Source organism: Buteo buteo, chromosome 8 (assembly GCF_964188355.1).
Source record: "Buteo buteo chromosome 8, bButBut1.hap1.1, whole genome shotgun sequence".
Lineage (NCBI taxonomy): Eukaryota > Metazoa > Chordata > Aves > Accipitriformes > Accipitridae > Buteo > Buteo buteo.
In genome coordinates this window covers 7975699-8000398 of record NC_134178.1, presented here as the reverse complement: position 1 = coordinate 8000398, position 24700 = coordinate 7975699, and the positions used below count along the sequence as shown (strand labels likewise).

Sequence of the window (24700 nt, the reverse complement as noted above, 5' to 3'; positions counted from 1 at the left end):
TAATGGGGTAACGCTAATGGCTACTTCTGCACGTCTGCTACTATTCTTTAATTCAACTTAGGTTGTCACCAGATTTATACAAAAAATGCCAATAATACTTTGTTTGGGCCATTTCTTGAACTGCTGCACTGACTAATCTGCAGTCCTGTTGCTCACCTCTAGTTGAGCTCAACTCATGATAGCAAAGGTCGAAACCTTGTTATGGGTGGGCTGAAGTGAATTTAATTCTCTAGTGCCCTTCACTGAGAATGGAGGGGGTCTTTCTGGAAAGAGAAGAGGCCATGTGTACTGAGATTTAAGCAGGGTGAAAATAAAGACTTAAGTGGAAAACTTTAATCTACAGGCCAAAAGCAACCTGTCTTCTCTTGGGAAGCTCCCATGAGGTAGTTATACCTAATGGCTACGTGCAGCCTGCATGTTTTCTGATTGGAAGATGGATGATTTTACCTTTGATAACACAGTACCACTGAAAAGCTTCTGGAGCCCTGAGTCATGACTGCTCCGGAAGGAAAAGGTGCCAGCACTGTGAAAGATAAGTACAGAAATAAGCAATCCAATGCAAAATCATACTGTTCAAGGTTGGGCTTTTATTTAAGGCAAAATATAATCACAGCTTTAATATTCATAATATCGATATATACAGAGTTTTTTCTGCCACTATGAAGCTTAGTATTACCACTGCTTTTAAAAAGCTATAAAATCTAGTTTCTATCATAATCTACAATACAAAACTAATACAATAAACACATTCTGAAAGATCACAGTGTTTAAAACATTAGAAGAGCAGGGGTCCTGCTTTTTAAACAATAAGGTGCATTTCTAAAGAATCAAATCAATCTTGATTCTAAGGGCCTGTACCATATTATGGCTGCAAATGGCTATTACACTGAGAAACCAATCTAGGGTGTGGCACGTACTCCAGAAATGAACACCGTATGTTGGAATATATTGAATATTCAAGTGTAACCAACACAAACTAGACATGAAATAATGCTATTTAAGTTCCCTGTACTTTTTATTGGTGTTGGCATCCATGTATATTGCAGACATATTGAGGGAAAATGAGTATAAAACTGCTATCAAATAGGGCCCTGCATATGCAAACACCTGTGCTTTCCTCTTACTATACGAACAAGCCTTACTAATTCCATGGGACTCATGCGTAAAGGAAAGTTTGTAGGGTTGGGGTCCGGAATGATGCAGTTTTGCCCATTTCACATGTGTGGAAGGACCTAACCTTGCATGTCTGAAATCAAGTGGAGATTCACCACTGACATCAGCAGTGGCATATCAGGCCCTTAAAATGAGCGCAGAAGGTCAAATCAGTGGCAAAATCAGACCATTGTTAGAGGAAATCTTTCTTCGCTCATGGTAATGAAGACAGAAGCCGAGTTCAGTTGCTGGTCAGACAGCCTTTCTCTTCTATATGAAGTAGAAATGTATGTTTGAATAGGATTTGTTTTCTATTCACTGTGGGATATAACTAACTTCAGGACTTCTACATAAAATTCTCTGGCGAGTATGCATGTGTAGTCATGCAGTGCTGTTGCTGAATATCACTGCATTATAAAGTAGCTTTCATTCAAATATCATTACACCACTAGGCAAAATGAGTTTTTAATTAATTTTCTGTCATTCTAGTTGGCATTGCTGTACTTGATCTAAATGCCTCCACCTTCTCTTGGAGTCATGCAGTGAACAAAGTCAAGGGACTTACAAGGGTGTAAGTATTAAAAACAAATATGGCCTTATGTATTTTCAAGCAGACTGCTATTTATAAATTGACTTTTTTCAGAGCATGATGTAAAATTTTAAATTTACAGGGTACCAGACCAACAGTGACATCAGTGACAGTACAAATTAGTCAGGAGGTTTAATAACTCAAAGGCAGGTTGAAAAGTTGGTGCACGTTGGCTCCTTGGATCTATTTTTTTAAACTTCCTAAGCATCAATAGGGTTCATCATTTCTATTCCATTAAATGACAGGAATGGGCAGTAGGTTCAGCTACAGGCAAGTCGCTCACAGGCAGACTTTTTTCAGCATATGATGACTTTGCTACAATGGCAATGAAGCGCTGTTCAAGGCAGCTAAAACCTGTACACTGCACACTGTACCACTGTCTCTGCAATGAAGTAAACTGTGCTATTCTCTTGGAAAATGCCTATTCACATCCCTAAATTGCTGTATTGTTTTGTGGGCCCTGAGCATTTTTGTCTTATGGCTTTGAAGTATGTTGTTCCCTCAGCAATGTGATTTTTGGTCATTTTCTTACTTCTTTTCAGTTTAGCTTTCTGCTGCTTACTACTTAGTCCAGGACATGCTTATATAAAATGAAATGTCTTCTCAGAGCAATCTAAACTGTTCTGTTAGCCAGAAATTGCTCATTGGTGTAATTCTTCACAGGAAGGTTACTCTTTAAAATCTACAGGGCAATTCTTATTCCTGATATACTGATCTTCCTATGGATTAGAATATGCACTCATGCCAGTGAATATTCAAGGTATGTAGGAGAAGATTACCGCACCTGAGATTTACTTGGCAGACCTCAGAGATACACTCTGCCCATGGATCTTATAGGTCCAAGTAACAAGGATATATTGTCAAAATGCATGCATACACTAAAATAGGTCACTGTTTGCATAAAACATGCAATATGTTGGCAGATGCTATAACTGTATATGCAGATAACGATATAAGTACAAAAATTTGATTGCTTATGAAAGTTTTCATTTGCACATATTGCACCTGTATGTTTCTGAATACATCAGACACCGACGTATCGGTTTTTTCCAGTATTTTAAAAACTAATCAGTATTCTTATCATATTCTCTACATGTCCATACAAGCATTATCAGAACATCAAAGTGGCATTACTTAATTTCAGAGTAGCAAAAATGGTGACCACTTTATTTGCATTTGTTTGTGCATATTTCCCAGAACTATTTAAATGTGTATTTTGGGATGTTTAGCCATTTTACTTGGTTTTGATTGTCTTAATAGAATCGAGACACTAGAGAAGTGAACATGCTCCCTAGAAAGTCTCTCTTTGTTTTATTTAATGATGTAAAACATCACTGACAGTTGTTATACAGTATAATGATTTTTCCTTAGCAGGTGGGAAATGGCAGAGCCAGTGAGAAGAGGCCATCTGGGAGTGTAAAATAATGTAATGCAAATAAGTGGAACACCCCTCTTAGGCAAAATTAATCAATCTTATTTTCAAGAACAAAAGACCTGGGCTGCTGCTTCAGACTTCTTAAGTTATTCACAGGTTGGGAAAGAAAGGCAGGGAAACTGAAGGAAACAATATTGCAAACAAAGCAGATATTGAAAGCAGTAGCACAAAATGAATATGTTATCATGCTGAGAAGTTGTGAGTAGCAGGAAAAAATTAAGATATATTTGTTAGAACTCTACTGTTGATGAAACTTATTGCATCTGGCTCTATGAATCCTGAAATCACTAAATCTGGACATTACAGATCTAGTTTCCCTCAAAATTTTTCCATGACAGTAATCTATGGATGACCTACCAAAAGTCATGAATAGTATATAGCTCCTTAAAGATTTGTAATCTACAGCTTTACTCACAAACAGCACCACACAAACACAGGTACATCACAAATAAGCACCAATACCCACACAATGCATCCTCTTTGCTTTAACAGCATAATCAGAAATACTATTACATCACTTAAATTCCTACTGCCTACACTTTAGAAACTAAACACAGTCAAGAAACTAATGTGCAAACATGACGTCGTAACTTATGTTTTACACTTTGAAAGAGGCTTCTCAAGTTTCTGGTAACACAGTCTTTTGTCACAGCACCATGGCAGAATCTGTTCAGGAAAATGTTTTTTCAGTCTATTAGGGCCCGAGTCAGGAGCAGGAGGAGACAGCATCCCACTGAGAATGTCTAGCAAAGGTTGCATGATCAATTTCTCGAAGCAGTAAGAAGGGAACACAAAGGACTTATTGTTTTATTACACTGAAAAGTGCTGATGGCTCTGCTCAGGTTGCTTCCCTGTCAACGTCTTAAAAGCAACAAATAAAGGTTTTAACAGTATGTATGTAACAGCATGTGTAGTACAAAGGAAAAGAAGCAGCTAGACAATTAAGAGGAGGAAAAAGATGAAAAAACCCTGCTCATTTAATGACTGGCATTTTCAGAAGAGCCCTGGGGTATATTTACACTGTGTTCAGAAGCTGTGACTACAGCACATCTAGTAGCCACCTTAACCCAGCTAGGTCAGGTAAGAAAAGCCACGAAGCTCTAAGAATGAGCTCAAACTGCCATGTCTGACGAAACAGATGAATAATTATGTTCCAAGATTTTATAAGATGTATCCCATGAGACTGAATGTTTATGTTACTGTTACTGATCTTGAGAGTCAGTAAACAAAGTTTGCGTGCTGCCCTGGCTGAAGTCAGTGCCGAACTTGCACGACTTGCAGAGAGATGTTTGGGAGCTAGATTTTGAAAACGGGGTGGTTGCATAGGTTTTCTCATTGTTGAATGGAGTAACTCCTACTCAAGGAACTATTTTCTTTCTCACAGGATTAGTATCAAATGAAGCCAAACACATGGCTTCATATTCGGAGAATGGTTGTAGAGACAGAGATTTGTTTTGTGGGTGCTGTTGAACATGACACAGAGCAGATCGGAGTCTCCTCTGAATGTAAATCAGAAGGAATTAATTCTACAAAGAGACACGGAGGGAAAACCACTAGAAAACTAACACTGAATTCTTAATGTATACTTCCTGCCATTTATGAAGAATCACATTAAAAGATAAATGCAAACATGACCGTTGGAAGTTAAGCATAATAAAATAGAGTGATTTTATCTACTGCTATTATGGTAAATTTTAACATAGATGTGGTATGTGTTACAATATCAGCATTCATGACTTTGTCAGGATTTAAGTTACTATACTCATTTATTGTGCTCTAGATTTACTGAGGTTTTGACAAAGGTTTTCTTCTTCAAGCATCTCCTGAGAAATAACTAACTGGAAACAATTAAATGTTGTGGCCCACTGATAATTAAAAAGTAGGCACTGGGGACAAAATCAAAAGGTCATGATTACTATTATAGTATGTGTAGATTCCGTTAAGGCTTAAGTTTGGAGTTGTTTGGGTTTTTTGACATAGTTATCAAAACACTAAGCGTTCTTGTTTTATGTTTGCATCTCTAAATAAAAGGATTGGCAATAAATGTACGGTTGCAACAGCCTGAGTCCAGATCATGGCAGAACCTATTTCACTCTCTTACAATAAGACAGAATACAGTTACAGTAGCTATCTAAATGCTATGGCACAAATGTTGTTACTTACATGTTTTAGCTGAGTGACATTACCCTACAATGAATATTGAGACTAAAAACCTATTGACCACAGGGAAAAAGTGGATAGGCCAAGTTTTACCTTCCTTAAACATTTGTTTAAAAAGGTTCCAGTTATGAAATATATTAAACACCCACATTACAGGAAGCAACTAGAGAAGAATCCTAATAGACTTAGGATCTTCACTACTGACAGTTGACTTTGCTCTGATCTAACAGGAGCATTTCAACCTGGCTGGGCAGAGCACGTGCACATCTCCATTGACTTTTTGATTTAGCCTCACATGTATAACTGCCTGTGAAATACATACTCCTATGTGTACACATCTCACTGCTCAGAGTAACGATGTAAGTGACATTAATGGCTTTCTTAAAAGACCTAAAAGACATAACAACTGTATATTGAATTTTAACATTTCTGTTCACCAAAAAAATCCCTAAATTCTTGACAAGCTGATACAGAACTTCATTGCTTTATTCACCAATGGCTTCTATGATTAAATAATTAATTAGAGCTGCACAGTGCAAGACAAAATAGCAGAAATCCTAATCTGCAGCTCATAATGATGCAAGCCATCTCATTAAAATAACAGTGGCAAGAATAGGAATGGGATTACTATATTAAAATGCAGAGGGTTGCAAGACCTGGCTCCAACTTACAGCCTGATCAAGGCCCACTGAAATTAAATGGGAACTTTAATCCGTTAGGCATTAAAAATAAAGAAATTGTAATCTCCTCCAGCTGAGAATGCAGGAAGAGAGACTGCATTGTTTGGCAGTGCATGTAGGTCAGCTTTTTCACCCTAACTGCAATTTTTGACATACTGGTCTTCCCAATCTGTCTTCAAAGGCAATTGCATTACATTATTTCCATACAAATAAAAATAAATAAATAGTAAATATCTCTTAAATACAGATATTGATTTCATAGTTTTTTAGTACAAATCTATGTTAGCATTTTTCTTTAGCTTTCAAATACCATGTCTCATATACAATACATATAAAAAAGCATATAATTGGAACCTTAAGTGCTAGTGCAACTAGTGTTGAGCAACCCATTTATTTCTATAGCTACAAATCATTTGGGCATATACATTATTTTGTTAACCAGGAAAAGAAGCGTTTTTGAATTTTGTTACCAGGTTTTTCTTAAAATCAATATGCCATCCAAGGTTTGCATTCAGTTTGCAGGGTTTGTAGTGAACAATTCATCAAGGAAAACAGATTTTCTGTTGTCTGAAATATGTATGCTATTGTTCAGAAATGCTGCTATAGGTAATTAATTTTTAAAGGAAGCTTTTGTATCACTGAACAATGCTTATCTAGTAATGCTGTACCGTGAAGAAAGCATCTGCCTGCTGTATCTTTGCTATAGAACTTTTTGATCCATGTCTTCTCCATGGCTCCACTCATCTTCCCTGTAACAGGGAAAGTATTGACAAGAAGTGACACGGTTGCAATAAATCAGTAAGGAGACCAGCTCCTTGCCCCAGACTGAGCTCTGAAAGGAAAGGTCAAATTCACTTCTCATTTACACACACGAAACCCCACTAGCTGAAATGAACCTGTGAATATATAGCTTTCTACATAACTATCAGTATATGCATATGAAGATGAAGGAGCTCCAAGATACAGGTATTTCTAATACATGTTAGTAGAACTAGTAGATGTGGTTTAGGTAGAAAATCCCAGATTTTGCCTATGTGCAGTGTTGTGACATGTCTACAACACCCTCCCCGATATATGCATCGCTGCACAAAGACTTCTTTTTGCAGGTCTCTTTTTAAAACCTACTGGATGCATCACTGTTTCTTCTATGCATGTTGCTGTAATTCTAGCTTGCCTTTTTTTTTTCTCCTGTGTAACCACCAGATTAAAAGTTTGGTAATGCCCCTTTCTCTCTCAGTTGAATAATTACATTTTGCTTCTTATTACAGCTCAATATCTACCCCATCAGATTCAATCACTTCCCCCATTTTTTTTTTTTCACTGACACAATTTTTATGACCACACACTTCCCTCCCAAACCCCCAGTGTATTTTCTTTTTCACCTGACTCCCAGCTAAGTTAAGGCTAGCATTAGTGGTACCACTGGCTTGTTTTGTAAATAGCCTCTCTTGACAAATAAGTGAAACCGCAGTGCCCTCTCCCACCACCACTAGGATGTGGCCCTGGAGAATGTTACTTTCTAGACAAAGACACTGAAGAGAGGAAACTCAGCTTGGTTGGGTTGCAGCAAGTCAGTCAGGAAACACACAGTTCCCGAGAAGCCTTCATACAGACTATATACACTTTCTAATGCTCGGGAACCAGCCTTAAATTCTTCTGTAAATAAGAACTCTGCAAACCTAAGAAACAGGAAAAAAAAAGAGAGTTTGTCATTATTTGGTGTCCATGTACGTCTACTTACTTGTTGTTTGAAAGCATCATTTTAATAACATTCAATGATCATTAAAAAAAGTAGAAAGTTCATTATTTAACCTTATGTGGAAATTTTACACTCTCCGATTTCCATGACAAACTGAGGTCAATGAGATCTAGAAAAGCAAAACCTTTGCGAACTGTACATGTATTATGCTTCTTTGAGAGCTATAAACTTTTTCTGATTTCTACGAGACATATTATTAAACAAATACTTTTTAATAACTTTTATCTTGGTTGTTATTTCAGGACGATGCAAGCAATGTTTCACATTGATGCAACAAATTCTGTAATGCTGAAATTACACAAATAAAATGTTCTCACTTCAAACAGCTGAAAATAAGTCACTCTAATTACTACACCACGTCCCCTCATTGTTCTATGCGATAAGGAAAACAGTTACAAACATTGAATACTATGTTTTTAAACATGTACGATAAATAATGGAAATATAATTAAAGATAATTGCAGCACTGTGAGAGAATTTTCAGTGGACCATACCTGCTTGCATGAGGACAAAATGGAATTGACCCCACTAGCTAAGCTGAACAGTACAATGTCAAACTGGCTAAAGCTGGGAACGATAAATTAAAAAACTGTAACAGCAAAGCAGGTCCTATACTTATTTTCCACTTCTAGTAGTAAGGGAGAGCATTAAATGCTCTGAAAATCAGAGCAAATCATATTTTACTCTGCTCCTGGACTCGGGTACACAACTTGACTGGCTTCTGACCTCATGTCAGGATGAGACCTGGACGTGCGCCGTTCCTCCCATCCACCCCGATTCTCTCCGAAGGAGCAGAGGCTCTCGGGCAGGGAGGGAGGGAGCCCGGGAGAACCCGATGCTTCTCCTGCTGCAAGCAGCCTGGAAGCAGGACTGGAGGGTTCCCTGCAGAGCGCTCCTGCCCCACAACTCAGAGCTAGAATTGCACCCGAGGTGTAAACACTCAGACTACATCCAAGGATGGTGATCCCAGACTCTGAGCAGCCTTATAAATGTTCTTGAAACTTTCCGGTATTACCCCGAATCCAGAAAGGTAGGAATGCTAACCTTTGTGCCCTGTATATGTATTTTGAGTTTCCAGTGAGCCTATACAGCAGCAGGAACACATAAGCACTACCAGCCACTCCATGGCATATTCCAGGTCCCTTCTTCAACAGGCCTTTCTGCCAAGTTAGCTCTCCACACCGGATACAAGTGTCCAGATATTGAGGCTTCTTGGAAACCAGGTAAGCTTTGGCAAACAGATATGCAATGCCTAGGAAAATAGCAGTGAGATTGTCTTTTGTAATAAGTATGCCAAAGGTTTTGTAGAAGACATAAGAAAATAAAGATTAATACACTAAAGAACTGCAGTCTCATGCTCTACATATGTCAATGTTACATATCTATATGCTACATATGGAGGGGAAGAGTATCTGGTAAGCTAAAAAGCATATGGTAAGATGTACTTATCCACTCCCTGTGATAACACCACTTTCAGTCTTTTCACTGCATTACTGAATGCCAGGGTTTACTCAAACATCTCTAGAATTGCCAGTCCTTCAGCAATTTAAAACAGTAGTCACATTTTTGCCTTTAAACCAGTAAACACTTAGCACTGTCTTCTACTGGTTTCAAATCCCCATTCACCTCACCTATTTACACTGACAGAAACACAAGGACAGGCTAGATAATTTCTTACACTGGCAACAGATAAATTTTTTTACTCAATGAGAAAGAGAAGCTTGCCCTCTTTTCAGCGTGGCCCATGCTGCTTTATTCTAGTTATGAACAGTTATGCATACTAACTTCTGTCGAAAAAAAAAAAAGCAGCAGCTATTTCACTTATTTTTGGAGGTGATTCAAATAAATTAATCATAATCTTCAACAGAGCACTGTACAGCTCAGTTCATGGTAACCTTAAAAGAATGCATATGACACATAACCAAGCCAAGGGCCTAAGGAAATGTTTAGAATAGCTTGCTTGTAGACTGAATATAATACACACTCAAGTAGCTGAAAAGTGTTCTGTAAGCTACATGTGCGTTATTACCCAGAACAATGATGGGATACAGGATTTTCTGGGGAAGAACAATAGCAATTAATGAATTTGCATGTCTCTAAATGTCTCCTAAAGTAACCTCTTTATGCCCTTTGGGATTTTGACACTTTGGTCCAGTCTCACAGCATGTGTCTCCACTAACAGTTAAACCCAAGTCAAAGGCCACTCTCAAGATACTTTAACAAAGAGGGCATCTTCCCTGCAGTTTCATCACTAGGCCAGCCATGCTGTAGAAGTAATTTTTTCCTCTCAAAAATAAAAAAGGCTGGTAAGCAAAAGCTGTTTTCACTTCACTAGAGTGTGAGAGCAAGAAGCTTGTTCCTTAATCATACCAACAAAAAGGTAATGCATCAGCAGAAAGCACATTTAAGGGATGTTAATTATAGTATACTCTGTAATTTAAATAGAACACCTTTAAAAGCAATGCTTCAATGCTCATGGACGTTTTTTAATAAAAGTAAGTTTTTCTGTAACCTTCTAGGTTCATGTTATCAAACCAATATGACTAGTTAGCAATAAAATTCTGCCTGGGGGTAAAAAAGCAATTTCAATACACAGCAGTACTTGCCAAAATTGCAAAGGTATAGGATTAGATTTTGAACTGACAGACATCAGCCTTACCTTATGAACCCAAACTAAAGATTGATTCTCTTTCTCTCTGAAAAGCAGTTTTATATGGCTGACTTTCAGAAAAAAATGCCTCTTGCTAGTACAAAATCCCCTTCACATGAAAATAATTTGGTCAAATTTATGCATTATCCATGTAATAAGTGCAGCTTAAACTTTGATTCTGGGGGGGGGGGGGAAGCTATTCTGAAGGCCTTCCCAAAAGTCACAGATGTGTCTGTATCTGTGTTCTTCTGCATACTATTTATCTGTCCAGCATATGCTGTCTTTTGACTCAGCTGTACCATTCTTCAAGGTCTTGTCATGAAAGGGAGCAAGAGTGGAAAACATACAGTTCAGGATCACCAGAATTCTTTCAGCTGTGATCACCTACACTTTTAAGGCAGGAAATAGGCCTACCCTTCCAGCTGCTTCAGCAACAAATAAAACACTCTTAACTGGAAGAAAAAGCCTAAATAGTTTGCCTGCCTCTCATAAAATGTCAAAAATCGGTCAAAGTTATCCTGAGATATCTTCTACATGGAATCACCTAATGTGGAAAAGCAATGTGATCTGCATCTGGCTATTCATAGCATCAATGGGAAAAGAACCTGGAGCTCCATGACACCAGTGTACAAGCTCATTCTCCCGCTCGATTGTCTCTCCCAGCTCAGGAGGCCAGTTGCTGTTCTGCTCTTGGTCCATAAGAAAATCAACGCTCTGCCACACAAGCTCCTGATCTGCTGGCTGCAGGTACTCATAATAGGAAAGCAACATCTGAAGGATTGATGAAAGCCCATGTGCTGCACCTGTAAAGAACAGCAACAGTCAAAAGGAGAGGGTAGGTTTAGGTCCTACCTCCATCTCATGACAACTTTCTCTTGGGACTGATATCCTTGTCAAGCCCTCTTTCATCTTCTTTATGCATATTACAATAGTGCTTGGAATAAAGCTTTTTGGGTGCATGACACTATGGTTTCTTACTACTTCTGTCTTTTCCAGTTCCCCAAGCTAAGCAAAAATACGTAAGAATTTTTTCTGCTCTCACTCTGATGTGACTGAAACTCAGTGTGTGAAGTTACACTGAACCTAAACTGAATACTGTTTCAAGACATTATTCTTTTTGACACACTACTCAATCTGGAACATTATTCTGAAGTCTTTGTTGAACACAAATTGAAACTGGACCATAAATGGTATTCCCAGTTCCTGACTGGCACCACCAGTCAGCTAAAACCTGAAGTTCAGTGCAAGAATTGTCTGTATCTGCCAAGGTCTGTGGAAGAGCACCAGTGACTTCTCCCTCTGCTTCCCTGCCAGAGAACTCACTAACATTTGCAAAACAATCTCATGCTTTCTGCAGTGTGATATCGTGCCTTGAGGACCCCAGTAGGGACCTGCTCAATGACCTGTCAAGATGAGCTCCAACCAAGCTGCTCGCGATGGGTAGGAGCTGACCATATGCTTGAGTTGCACTGGTACGGCCAAAAACACTCTGCAACTCCCTGCGTGGCAGCAGCAGCTTACAAATAACATCCCCTGACAGTTCTCTCTGGTAACCTTTGCCACGCAGGCATGGACATCACACCTCTCGCTGCCTCCATCTGGCAAGGGCAGATTTACCAGGGCAGAAAGGAGAAGAGGGAATGAAGCTGCTGCCTGCTGCTCCCCTGGTGCAGCACAGGCACCTCTGGCGTTCCCCAGCGCCAGGCAGCATCAGTCCTTCTCTCCAGCTCCTCAGACCCACTTTGTAATTTTAGGGGGCTGGATGGTCCCAACTCCATCAGGAGGAATCCCACACTGTAGGTTTCATGTATTTTATTTCTGAAGCATCCACTGGCTCAGCATCTACACACAGCATCACTTTCAAAGTAGTTGGTGTGTTTTACTCACCAAGATACTCTGTTCCATAGTAGGAATACATGAGTGGGAACGGTTTCCTCTTCTTCACTGCATACTGCTTTCCTGATTCTAGTATGGCCAGGCAAATTGATTTTATTTGTGCTGGGGTCAGCACCTAAACAGAAACATCAAACCAAACATCAAGTCTATTACAATAATTTTATTTTTTAGACATTTTTCAGGACTCTGCTTTTTTGCTAGTGCACAAGACAAAGTACTGCCTTTAATCTGCATGCTGTAATGTACATCATTATGAAGAGTTCCTTACATAAACCAGTAAATTTACATAATGTTTCTCAAAAGCAGAGTTTCATCCCCTCTCAGGAAAGTGAATGTCAAATCGTTAGCTGCACAGATGAGATGAAAAGATGCCCACTAAGAGCTCCTGCCTTTCCTTCCCAGAGATCCATCAGTCTGATGGAAGCTGACAAAACGCACCAGGCAAGCTGCAGAACAACAGCCTCCAGACTGGAGGAAGAGACATTAGGAGAAGACAGAGGAAAACAGACCTAGAGAAGAAGTAAATGTTACAGGCTTTATTGGGAGATACCAAGCTAGACAGATTTTTCTGCAGACAAGACAAAAAAGAAGCAGCAAGGAAGAGGGTACTAAATTTTACTGAAAACCAATACTACATATGTGGGTGCAGAAACATCTTAGTAAAAGAATCAGGTCTTCTTACTTCAAGCAAATGCTAAGAAAAATGAAGTGCAAGACAAGTGTCCAAGAAGACACACTAGCTATGTTTAGGGGACTTTATCATCATGAACAGGTCAACACTGCCTTTAATGCAGTCCTGAGAAATTACTAATGCCCTACTCTTAGTGGTGTCAAAAGTAAATAAGATTGACAAATCATGTATTTCACCAGACATTAACTTTTTCCAAGTGACTGAGCTAAAGCATTCAGTGAAGAATCAATTTTAACTACAGCTCTAATTATATGCAATTCACTGCAATTGTCAGCAATTTCATCTGTGTCAGCCACTTCTGTACATTACTGACCAATACCTAGGTTATCTAAATAATTTAGTTGAAGTAGTGTTTTAGGGGAAAGCCTGTATGGCAGCTGTACTTTGCAAAAATATATTTCAACTTATGAAAAGAGAACTGAGAAAGAAAAAAAGGCAAAATGAGTCAGAAAAAAGAAAAATGCTGCAGAAATAGCCTTGATGAGATAAATAGTAATCCTAAAACTAACTGGAATATCAAGGTAATGTCTTTAAACTGTTTCTGAACACATTCGGTTTTGCTATTTTGTATTATCATAGGATTTACAATTACTTCTTCAAGTTAAAAAAATACTGTTATCATTAAGTATGTAGGCAACGTCTGTTATAAACTAAATTCTCTCAATTGGCATGTAAAAGATGCTATGGATAATTAATGTCACTTAAAACATAAATGAAAACTAATGGCTGAAAAATCTTGTTTGTCTACTTTACCTTGCTCCCTGATAACAAAGCATTTTATTACAGCTGCTCCAAATGACTATGATATTCGTACAACCTGGAGAACAACCTACTTCTGATCTTGATTAGTGTTCTTTAATGTTGCTGCAGTAGAAGTAAATAAGCCATTAACATCTGGAGACTTCATTCATTTCCATTCATTTTTAAATTAATTGGTTTAGCTTCACTGAATTTAAAGAAATGGTTTAAATCCTAAGCAAACGAGGAGATCAGAGACACGGTGAGACATACTGCATTCTCTCCAGAGCTCTCATTTTACCATCTTGCAGTTTGAGACCTAGTCCTCTGAAGTCTGTATTTTGTAAAAGGATTAGTAAGGTTAAAAAGAAATGTGAAGGATAAGATCTCCTAGTTGTAATTCTGGAAGGCACACTGGCTAGAAAAATCATAGTCTGTTCATTTTCTGTATGTAATGGTTCCTTTACTTAATAAATCAACCGGCTTTCAATACAAACCGTGTTTTGCTAAGCTTATTTTTATGTTCAGCGCATTTAATTTTTAAATTTAATTTATGACTATTTTAAAATGCTGATCGTGTATTTTAAATGGATTTAAACTTCGACCCAAATCCAGCCTTGCACAACACTGCATAAAGAAGTATCAGCTAGCAAGAAATGCATTGTTCACGATTTTTTAGCATAAACTAAGTGTAAAAAGTCAAAAGCACTACGATTACTTAAGTGTATACATAGTATACCTTTTTGGCTGCCATAATGAAATATGCTAATGAATATCACCTCTTTTTCAGAATGCGAAAAAAGCCCACATGCAAAGGCAGATAAAAAATGACTATTTAAAATCATTATTAGAATGGATGATAGAAATCAATGGATCCTGACCCACTTCCACATTACCAAAGAAAACAGAAAAGAAAATAACCTGTATACCTTGAAAGCAACCTTCTCTCTGGCTACTCGGACTGACCTGTATGCTTAAGGCAGATAGGAAATGTGTCCTAACTAATAGGTAAACAAGAAAATTTTTGAGCTGACTCCAAATATCTCTTACCAAGTGCCTCAATCCAGAGTCATTGTAGGGCTGCTGCCTCTCTTCTTCCAAAACACTTAAATATGAAGGATTTGTATTTGCTCCTTATTCTAGGAGATGGTTGGCTGGAACAGGAGCCCTCACTTACCATTGTTATTAGCGGCATTCCAAAGGTTGAATGATCAGAGATCACATTTAAGATGTCCATCAGCTTGCTACATTTTATTTCAACCAAATCTGTGTTAAAACCTCCTCAGATTTCTTTCACTTTGACAAGAAATACAATCTGTGGCTAGTCTCTGTATGCTCCCTCATAGTGTCTTTAATAAAACAGATGAAAACTTATGACCAAAACAACAATCATAGAATACATTAATCATCATCAGAGATGGCATAGCCATGGTTCTACAAAGTTCATTTTCATTTCAGTGTAGTTGCAATGCCTCCTTGCTCCTGGGAATTACTGAAGCAATATGTTTAATTAGGGACGGCAAAGAAATAGACTGATCATCCCAAAGGCTTTGAAAGGATAAATTGCATATTGATATCACATCCCCTGGTGAAAGCTGTCAGACGCTTTGATGAAGAATAAAGCCAATATGCGAATATGCTACCCAGAAAAAAATTTCATGCTTGAGATAGCTACATTTTTTGAGAAACTTCTTGAATGTCATTTAATATGAGCTGGCTACACAGTAGGTAAAATATTCTTTATCACGTCAGTACTTAGCCAAAAGTCTACTGACACTAAGAGATACATTGCTGGTGGTTTAATATTTCAACTAACTCTTTTTGTATTTTTAAAGACACCACAAGCTATCCTATCACATTAGAAGTGTTCACTTTGGTCTTCTCACTAGGCCAAAGTTTGGAATACATGCATTCCACATTTCCCCTGCAATTTCTGTATCAATTGGTCAGTGGAGTTCTTTATCTTCTGTTTTAAATCACTGTCCAATAATGCCGTGTGCTGTTAAATAACTGTTCCACTCACACTGGTGACCACTGCATTCCCATATACCTTTTACTTTAAGCACAATGCTTAAGCAGTACTATTAGTATTTGTACTGCTGCCTGTGCCTAGAAGCCCTACTTATAGTAAAAAAAAGCCATTGTGATTATTTCTAAAGTCTCTCCATTTTTCTCTTGTGCCACTGCAGACAATACGCCTTCTCCCATTAAGGCACTCCACAAATCTGTGAATTATTTAAGGCAGGTACTTTGTTCAGTAAATCCCTGTTAAAAGTCAGCAAGGAAGTGCTATGTCTACAGCAATCACAGAACACCATCCTTTTTTGTTGTTAGCAGTCTTTCTCAACCTGAGATTGTTTAGTGGGAAGTATATAGTTTCACAACTCCTTATAATCTACTAAGAGAGATTTCATAATATATTGGTTATGACAATGCTAGGCCCTAGATATGTGTTTCAAAAACTGTAGACAGAAATCTTGACCTTGAGGATTAGGCATAAAGAAGCAGGACTAGCTCTTCTTTGCTTCTGATTACAATAACACTTTCAACACTTCATCATTCCTCTGAATGTTTGCTACAAGCCCCTTGGCTCATGATTTGCCTTTTGAAAACCACTGCTACATAAAACTGCATACTGTATTGAGTATACTTGAGGACTGTAAGCTTTTAATTCTTTTGAAAGATCTGTATTTATTTTCTTAGAGCTCTTTCCTGCATGTCAGTAACAGAAGGCATTACTGAATGCCAAGTATGATTATCTTTTTATAGATGCATCAGTACTTTTAGGAGGTAACAGGTACACTTACATCATTGTGGAAAAAGCCTTCTTCTATGCATGTAAAAAAACTTTAATACGCATCTAACACATCAAACCTCTCTCTGTCACACTTCTAAAAGCCATTTCCATGAATTTGATCATACACTTTTTCTGATGCTGTAGAAAGTGTCAAAATAAGCTGAAAAAAATGGATCAGTCTACAAATAACCTAACGGGAGCTTTGCCATTAGGCTCCTATGCTGGAAGCCCAGCAGAGGGAGCTTGTGAATTAGCTATAATACTCAAAAACGCTGTACAAAAAGATACACGTCTGTGTTCAGCAGGACAGCTGACTGAAGCAGAAAGATGCTGGAGCCAACTTGGTAATTTAATGATACCTTACTGCACTGTGTGATGTTTACATTCACTCCTTAAGCTTAATCTTTTTCTACCAAAGACAAGGGCTGGGATTGTTCAGGGACCTTTCCGTGCAATGTCATGGCCAGTTTTTTTTCTTTCAGATGATGCTGATACCTGAAGCCAAGGAAGAGTACCAGGTACAAAGAGAGAGGGGTCTGCCTTCCCCTAGTGTTATTCCACTTTGACTGATGTACCTCTCCTGCAGCACAGTGGAAAACCCAGCCCTAAGTGCACATCTGTCTGCTTTCCTTACAAGCAGTGTTGAGTACATCCTTCTTTAAAAAAAAAAAAAAATTTTTTTTATATCTCCTGAAAACTTTGTTCAAGGAATCAGATTAGTTCCTGAAGTACTACTGATACTGTTGCTAATGCAGTATGTTTCATGCTGTAACAGCACCATAAATAGTACTTTCTGGAGAGTATACTTTCCCAAGTTTCTCATATTAATACAACTACATGACAGTATGTGTAGACTCAGAACAGCTACTAATACGATTCTGTCAGTTCATTGGAAAATGGCACTTGACTGCAATCTTGAGTAAAACAGACTTCCCTGTAGATCCCACCGGTATTCCTTGTTTTTAACATGCAAATTTGGGCGTTTTTGAGGCCTGTTCTTTGCCTCAGCAGTGTGGAAACAGCAATGTCAGTCCTACCCTGTTTTCGTGGGTCACTAATCATGAGTCCAATCAGAAACAGAGGGCGTTTATTCCTGATGAATCAGATTACTGGTAAAGAAGACAATAGAGCACTTTTGTTATTGCTAACAGAGTACAAAATTTCCACAGGTCTCACTTGCCAGGACTGTGTAGCACTAAACCCGTGAAATTCTGCTGTTAAACCTGTCCTTTTTTTTAAACCTGTCCTCTTGTTCAAGGGGAAAATTTCAGACATGGCTGCAAATGAAGTGTTGCAGGAAAGGATCACAACTGTTACTGTAGTAGGAGGCTGGCTGAGAGCAGCTGGTGTTACTGCACAGTTGGTCAAATGCAATGAGCACCTCTATTTATTATGTCTCAACTTAAACTGGAGAGTTTCAAGGAAAAAACAGCAATCGGCCTTTCTTCAAGCTCCCCCCATCCTGGGTCAATTAAGAGAGAGGTAAAACATGAGTTTCTCTGGTTACACTCTGTTCCTCTTTCCTATCTATCTCCCCCCCAGTTAATGACAGGCCCCAGTATCTCTCATACAGCCGCGCCAGGGTCTGGCTGGATACAGCTATCTAGTTCTAATATAGCGGCTCTCCTACGTCTTCGGAAGGAAACAAGAGGTCCCCATCACCCTCTTCACTTGAAGAAAGTCGGGAAGCACAACTCCCCACTCTCTGCTGCTGGAGAACTGAAGCAGGAAGGATGTCAAGGAACAGATGTAAGAGGAGAGCAATTCAGATAACCAACATGACTTAGGAGTTATCAGTCTGCCTCTTGAGAGCCTAGACGCGGTTCAGCTGAATGTGGCTGGTCAACAGCAAAGACAGCAGGGAATTGCTCAAGACAAGTCCCATCATGGAAGAAGTGAGGTATCCTGGGAGTGACGGCTTTCAAATGGCAGCTACCTGCACCCCAGCTCCATGTTCTCTTCTGCCTAGTAGAGGGTTAGAGTTACGACAGAGCAAAGAGAAATTTAATTTCAAGCATCTCCCCCTAGAACTGCACCAAATTCAAGAGCATGAATTGAAAAGCATGTTTAAAAACAGTAAAAATATAAGATTTGCAAACTGATAAACAAATCCGGCGCTGCTTGGAGAGGCTTTTCTACATTACAGAATTCTACCCCAAGTTTTTTCAACAAACAAGTAAAATTCTTCTTTTTTCCTTAATTATTAATATTCACCAGCCTCGTAACACATGGGTGGGCCATTCTGGGGGCACACACCCTCGGAACTGGCCAAAATGGATGTATCAGTGATCACCATACTGCGATCCAAATCCTTGTTTGGAGCTCCTGTGTGTCATCCACTACTCCACCAGACATCGGGGCAGTTTATGATAGCTGCAAATGAGTCAGAGATTAGTGCTGCACAGATACTGCTTTCCTTCCATCTGTGCTCCCCACACAGGTAGGAGGAAGATTATTCATGTAAAAACTTCTTCATCAGTGGGAAAGCCTTTGACTCTGTTTAGTCTCAGTCAGAAAGTACATCAGTACACGAGTCCTGTAGTTAGCTTATGCCAAAACTGCAGCACAAAGCTGTCATTTCCTGATGGGAGATCTATCCTTCTGCACTCTAGATACGTGTCCCTGACAATTCTGTGTTATGATGATAAACATCTTCCAAGCTGGACACCTTGCACCCTGGTTTGAGTAACAGGCAGCCCAGTGTGTTGTAGCTGTGCTGCCTCAGGATCCCATGCCATTTTTTACACTATTAAGCAAGGAACATCTGCTCTGCCTGTGTATTTTGGATCAGCTTACTTCCCCTTAACAGCGGGTCTGCTGATTTCATTCGAAGCGAATCCATGCCTTCATCTGTTCCACAGACATCTCCTGCTGTAGCAAAGCTACCCCGGTGCTTGAACTGGTTGATGCATGGAACCTATGCAGAGGCATAAGAAGTACTAGCCATTCTTCCAGCTCCAGAGCACCAGGAAACAGGATTCATGAAAGGGCCTTTGCAAAAGATAAAAACTTTGTAACATGGATGAGAGAGCCTTCCCAAACATTGCAGTAACCATGGCACTGCCTTTAGTCTGAACTCAAAAATGATGCAAGTCCAGTTTAGTTGGGCACCACCATTTGCTACCAGGAACTTAGGCAGACTGCTCCTTGGAAAAATGAATTTATTAGTGTTTGTACACATCTGCAGGTCAACATGAGACAGAACTTGATCTTGAGTCAGTCAGTAAAGGCTAATATTCACAGGAAGCTGACCTAAGCTCAGAGTTCTACAAATGAAAATGGCAACTGTATCTAGAAACCAAAGTTGATAAACCATATTTTAAGATGTCCTGAAGGTCTCCAGAAAGAGCTGGACACTTCCATACCTTCATTCCTTTACTTCATCTGGAAAGGAGAGCACTCGGCGTCTGACAGGGCACCAATCCAATAAAATGTAATGTGTTTACTTGTGAAGAGTATAAATGTGCAAAGAGAAATGTTCATGCTAGGCCCTCTTAAGATTATGAATTGTACTGCTGCCAAGTTCATGAAGACATAGTTAATTTTGAAGGTGCTACTAAATACAGGAGTGAAATCAGGCCCTGGAAAGCACTGTTGCAAGGGGTAAGAGGAAACAAGGACACTTCTGGTTCATCTCCAAAATTTAAGCTCTGAGAAACTTAGTCTAGTTTTCTACAGGAAACTGATAAAGTTCCTTCAAACTGATGTTTGGTTAGGAAAGATAAAGGGACAAGAGCACTGTGTACCACTTCATATAACCAGCTTAACAAAACCTCACTGCTGTAGTGCTCTCTCCCGGCAAAGGCTACGTGCTTGGTGGCTGGCGAGCTCTCGTCTTCCTCGTCTGGGCTGGGAAGGGCCAGCTGGGTGCTACATTGCAAAAGGTGTCACAAAACAGAGAGGCGTTGGCGTAACTGGCCCTGGGACAGAGGGAAAGGGTGTAAAGAGAGAGGGAGAGAGTGATAAAAGACTGAAAGTGCTCCTGGGCCCCGCAGGCTGTGTTAACTAGCTGTGTCTGAAGAGAACGGTCTACATCCAAATTCGGCGGGGTACTGGCCTGGAGAAAAGAGTCAGCAGTTTGAATACAGCCCATTTGGATGATTAAATGTTTTTCTACTGCACCCTTTACTGAGGCACCTCTCTGACCAAATTACTGCACAGGACCTGTATGGTCGCACAACCTTTTATCGATTTCCAGCTTATCGTAAGTACCTTTTTCATGCTGCAATTGTATATAACATTAGAGCTTCACTTGCTTCAACAACAGTAATTATGTTGTTCATGTAAGATCACCAAAAAAGATGAATAAAACTAAAAGATTACACTGAAAGCAACTATATAATACAATAAATAAAAAGTCTAGGATGGGGACAGAGAAAGATTGATTGCTAGTTCCTTGACAATATCTCTAAGGATATTCATAGTTCAATTCCTCTTAAGTAATACTGTCATCTTAATCACTCAGAGTGATGGAAAAGAGCCTTTTCAGTCTCATGCAGTATTTAGTTTTTTCAATTTGTCAAGGTCATTTCACCTATTAGATCATTCATACTGCTTTTAATATCAAAGTCCTCATTGACCTGAATGGGTCTTGACTTCGGGGGTGTTACTCCTGGCAAGTACTATATAAGAAATGCTGGAAGTTTTACCAGTTGGCATAATATCTAACAAAGATATAAAAATAAAGTAATTTCATGACCCCCAGGAATGGAGTCCAACAATTCACTTAATAACCAGGTCGATAAACTCAGGTTTCTATGCTATGTAATTATTCTTGTAAATTCTTGTTATTCCATGTCTTGCCAATCACACCATGGGGCTGGCTCATAGTCTGTTAAGACCGCTAGTAATTTTGTCTGTGGTAGCCTTTAAAGCCACAGAAATATGGCTTACTTGACAGAGTAAAATGCTGATCTTGCTTGTGGAAGCTGAGTAGAGAAACCTAACAGTTACAGCTGAGCAAACATCTAACTCTTCCAGGATTGATCCTACTCTCATTTTAGTCAGTTTGGAGGGTAGTGACTAGCAGATGCATTCTCACTCATTGTTCTACACCAATGTGGAGTGCGTGACTTATACAAAATAAAAATGTTTGGGTTTTTTCATCACTTTTTCTTCAATTCAAGGCTGTGTATACTCTATGTCTCTATTGAATAAAGCTGCATTTATAAGCAGTAGCTCTCCCTGGAACTCCTCTAAGAATTTTGCTTCATGTCAACAAATATTCTTAAGGAGATTGTTTCCTGTGACGAGCTGGGCAGTATATCATCTTCCTTATCTAAATCAAAGAGGATTAAAAATTTCAGTTGAGGTATGAGTCACCACTCCCCTGCAGCTAGAATTCCAAATAATGGTTTATATTTTGTGTTGAGGCAGAGCTTTACACTCTTGCTGTAAAGCTTCTTTGCTACTGCAAACACCTTGTTTAAGGAACTAAAAACCTAGCAATAAAATGAAGGATTGTAGTTTATACAACCACCATCAAATTGTACTGGACAGAACAACCTGATCTCGCTTGATACTCAGTTTAACAGGAATTCATTTGCCTTTCAAGCTGTTATGCTAGGTCATGGTTCACAGGTGCAGCTGTGATTATAGGGGACAGGTCAAATTTCCACTGTTTTCCAGGGGGAAATTTTTTCTGTCAGGACTACAGGTTTGGGCCTGGAGTACACCTGTCAAAAATATTTCACCACTTTTCAACTAATCAAATATTACAATGTAAGCAATTGCACGTCCATTTACTTATACATATGAAGTGTGTTGCTGGGTATCATAACTTATTTGTTCCTCCTTTTTTTGGCTCCCTCAGTGTTTTGTTTAGCGTTGTTCACAAGGCTGCAACTCACAAAATATACCGGGTACATTTGAAACACAGGAAGAGAGAGAATTCCTTCTATACGTTATTAGCAGCCTTATGGTTTTTTCCTCTTCATGTTAAAGATATTGAATTCCTCATCTTTCATCATCATCCAGTCCTCTTATCTTCCCCATGCAACAATTCCCAGTCTACCTTCAAATGCCTTTAGGCTTGTTTTCTGAGTGTTCAGACCTCCTCCCTGTCTACAAGTGAACATACGTCATTCACAGGCTTAATGAACTAAATAAGAAAATAGATATGCCTCCTCAAAACCCCACGGCAGAAGTGTCAGAACCAAAAAAAAAAAAAGATGGGGGAGGAGAGTGGCTGAGAGGAGAGGTTGAGGCAAAGCATCCATTTCATGCTCTTCTACGCAACCCCCGAATATTTTGCTCCCAACTCAGAATCAGTAGTACCAAACGCTAATGAATTCTGCTACAGAAAGTAGCATTTGGAAAACTATCCATAACAGGCTTTACAGCTTGTTACTGTGCTAAACTTGCAGAGGTGAACTACAGAAGGACAGAAAACCAAAATACTATTCTTTTCTTCCTCTGTTTCAAATTAAGGTTCAAGAAAGAGAACATGGTTGCTGGCAGTGTTAGAGGCTCCCAACCGCAATGCTTTCAATATTGTGTGTTTTTCCCCCATTTAAAACCAATAAAAGCTTGGTTTTACAACTTAAGATGATACGTAGGAATGCATGGAATGCCCTGATGGTGGCTGTATAACACATGCACAGCTGTAACAGTTCAGTACCTTAAAGGAGTCCTTGACCTTCTCAAAATCTTACACCTACGGAAGGACCTAAACTATATGTGAAAATTTGCATAGTGCTGTGAACAGCTCAGTGAAAATCTCTGCTTAGTATATTACAGCACTGTGGAAAGCAAACAAAAAGTGTTAGGATGCATGAGAGTAGTACTGAAATGGTTATTAAAAAGCTACTTTAGCAGTTATTGCTTTGTTCTTTCTTCCTATAATTCTCCAGGTCTGTTCTCCCACATCAAAATAAAATAAAATAAAAAAAAATCAAGCAGAAACAGATATTTTAGAGACAAGTAAGATATTCTCCTAAGAAGTGAAGCTAAAAAGACCGCAACATTTCTTTTCTGGATAGGAGGTAATTAATGTGATAAAGAACACAAAAAGTTATTCGATCTTGTAATGTAAGAACAAAATGCTAGCTTATGAAAAGCAGCAAGTTTAAAGACAAAATATCTCTCTGCTCACCCAACTCAAGTAAGCTAGGGAATTTGTTTCTGCAAAATTTAGCTGAGTCCACTCGCACTGTGGAATTTTAACAAACCAACTGAACCTCTCTATAATTAAGGTGAGAATTTTTTAAAAAGATTTTTGGGTTAACTGCCAGAAGTGCCCCACCAATCCAATTGAATTAAATTACAGTTCTTCAGAGCCTGTGTTTTTTAAATAAGTATTTTATCACCTTTCAACTCATCAAATATTACACTGTAAGAACATTTACTCCTGACAGATGTTGCAAGGCCAAGTCATACAATCTACTCCCAGAACTCAGTCCACCAATTCTGGAAGAAAGGTAAACCCTTGTACTTCAGAGCATAAAGCCAGTCCTTAAAAAATGCAGGTTAGGCATGTTACAGACAACACATTTCAAAATTACCTTCCACAGACATTTGTGCAGCTACTCTGAGTCATCTGGTACTGGTACAAGATGTTTAATTAGATGGAGCATTGGAAACAAATCCTAAAGAAGAAAGATTTGTTTGTATACTACTGTGCTCCTCACTGCAAAAGAGTGGAAGCATACAACACTTTGGACAACGTCCATGTTGTGCTGTGTGTAACACAGTTTGAAAATCGTTACTCAAAGCTGTTCTGCAGTTAGTGTGCCTCTGCTGTGTAGGAACAGTTTCTTTCCATGCTTACACTTTGGGTGACAAAGAAACAGAGTGACTTCGGAGCCTGGAGTTTGGGGCACCTCCCTCCAGGCTCTGCTCTGAAGAACATTTGAGTATTTTATATAAGTAATTTCAATCAGAGCTGCAATAAGAGAGACTTGATCTAGCCATCAGCACACTCAGCTTAGAGGCATCAGCCTAAATTCTTGCACTGAGCCAGAAAAAGAAGGGATGTGAATTTGAATTACCAGGTTAGTGATGAAATCTCAAGGTTACTGCATTATAGAAAGGAAGAGACTATGACCCCCATTTGGACCGTGATTTGCTCAGAGCCCAATTTGGTCTTAAAACTTGTAAGAGTGACGAGAGGTGAACACATTCTGCCCCTGCTAATGGGAAAAGACATGATGCTT

General features: G+C 39.0%; 1 protein-coding gene across 1 annotated transcript in view; it reads right to left on the bottom strand.

Moving 5' to 3' along the window:
• Positions 1-6275: 6275 nt before the first annotated feature.
• LANCL3 (LanC like family member 3) overlaps positions 6276-24700 on the bottom strand; it is a 32996-nt gene continuing 14571 nt past the window's right edge. Inside the window, exons 2-5 of the mRNA XM_075034683.1 lie at positions 12313-12436; positions 11031-11228; positions 8820-9027; positions 6276-7695 (exon numbers count right to left, since the gene is read on the bottom strand). Of these exons, the coding sequence (XP_074890784.1) occupies positions 7536-7695; positions 8820-9027; positions 11031-11228; positions 12313-12436 (690 nt within the window). The 3' untranslated portion in view covers positions 6276-7535. The remainder of the gene's footprint in view (positions 7696-8819; positions 9028-11030; positions 11229-12312; positions 12437-24700) is intronic.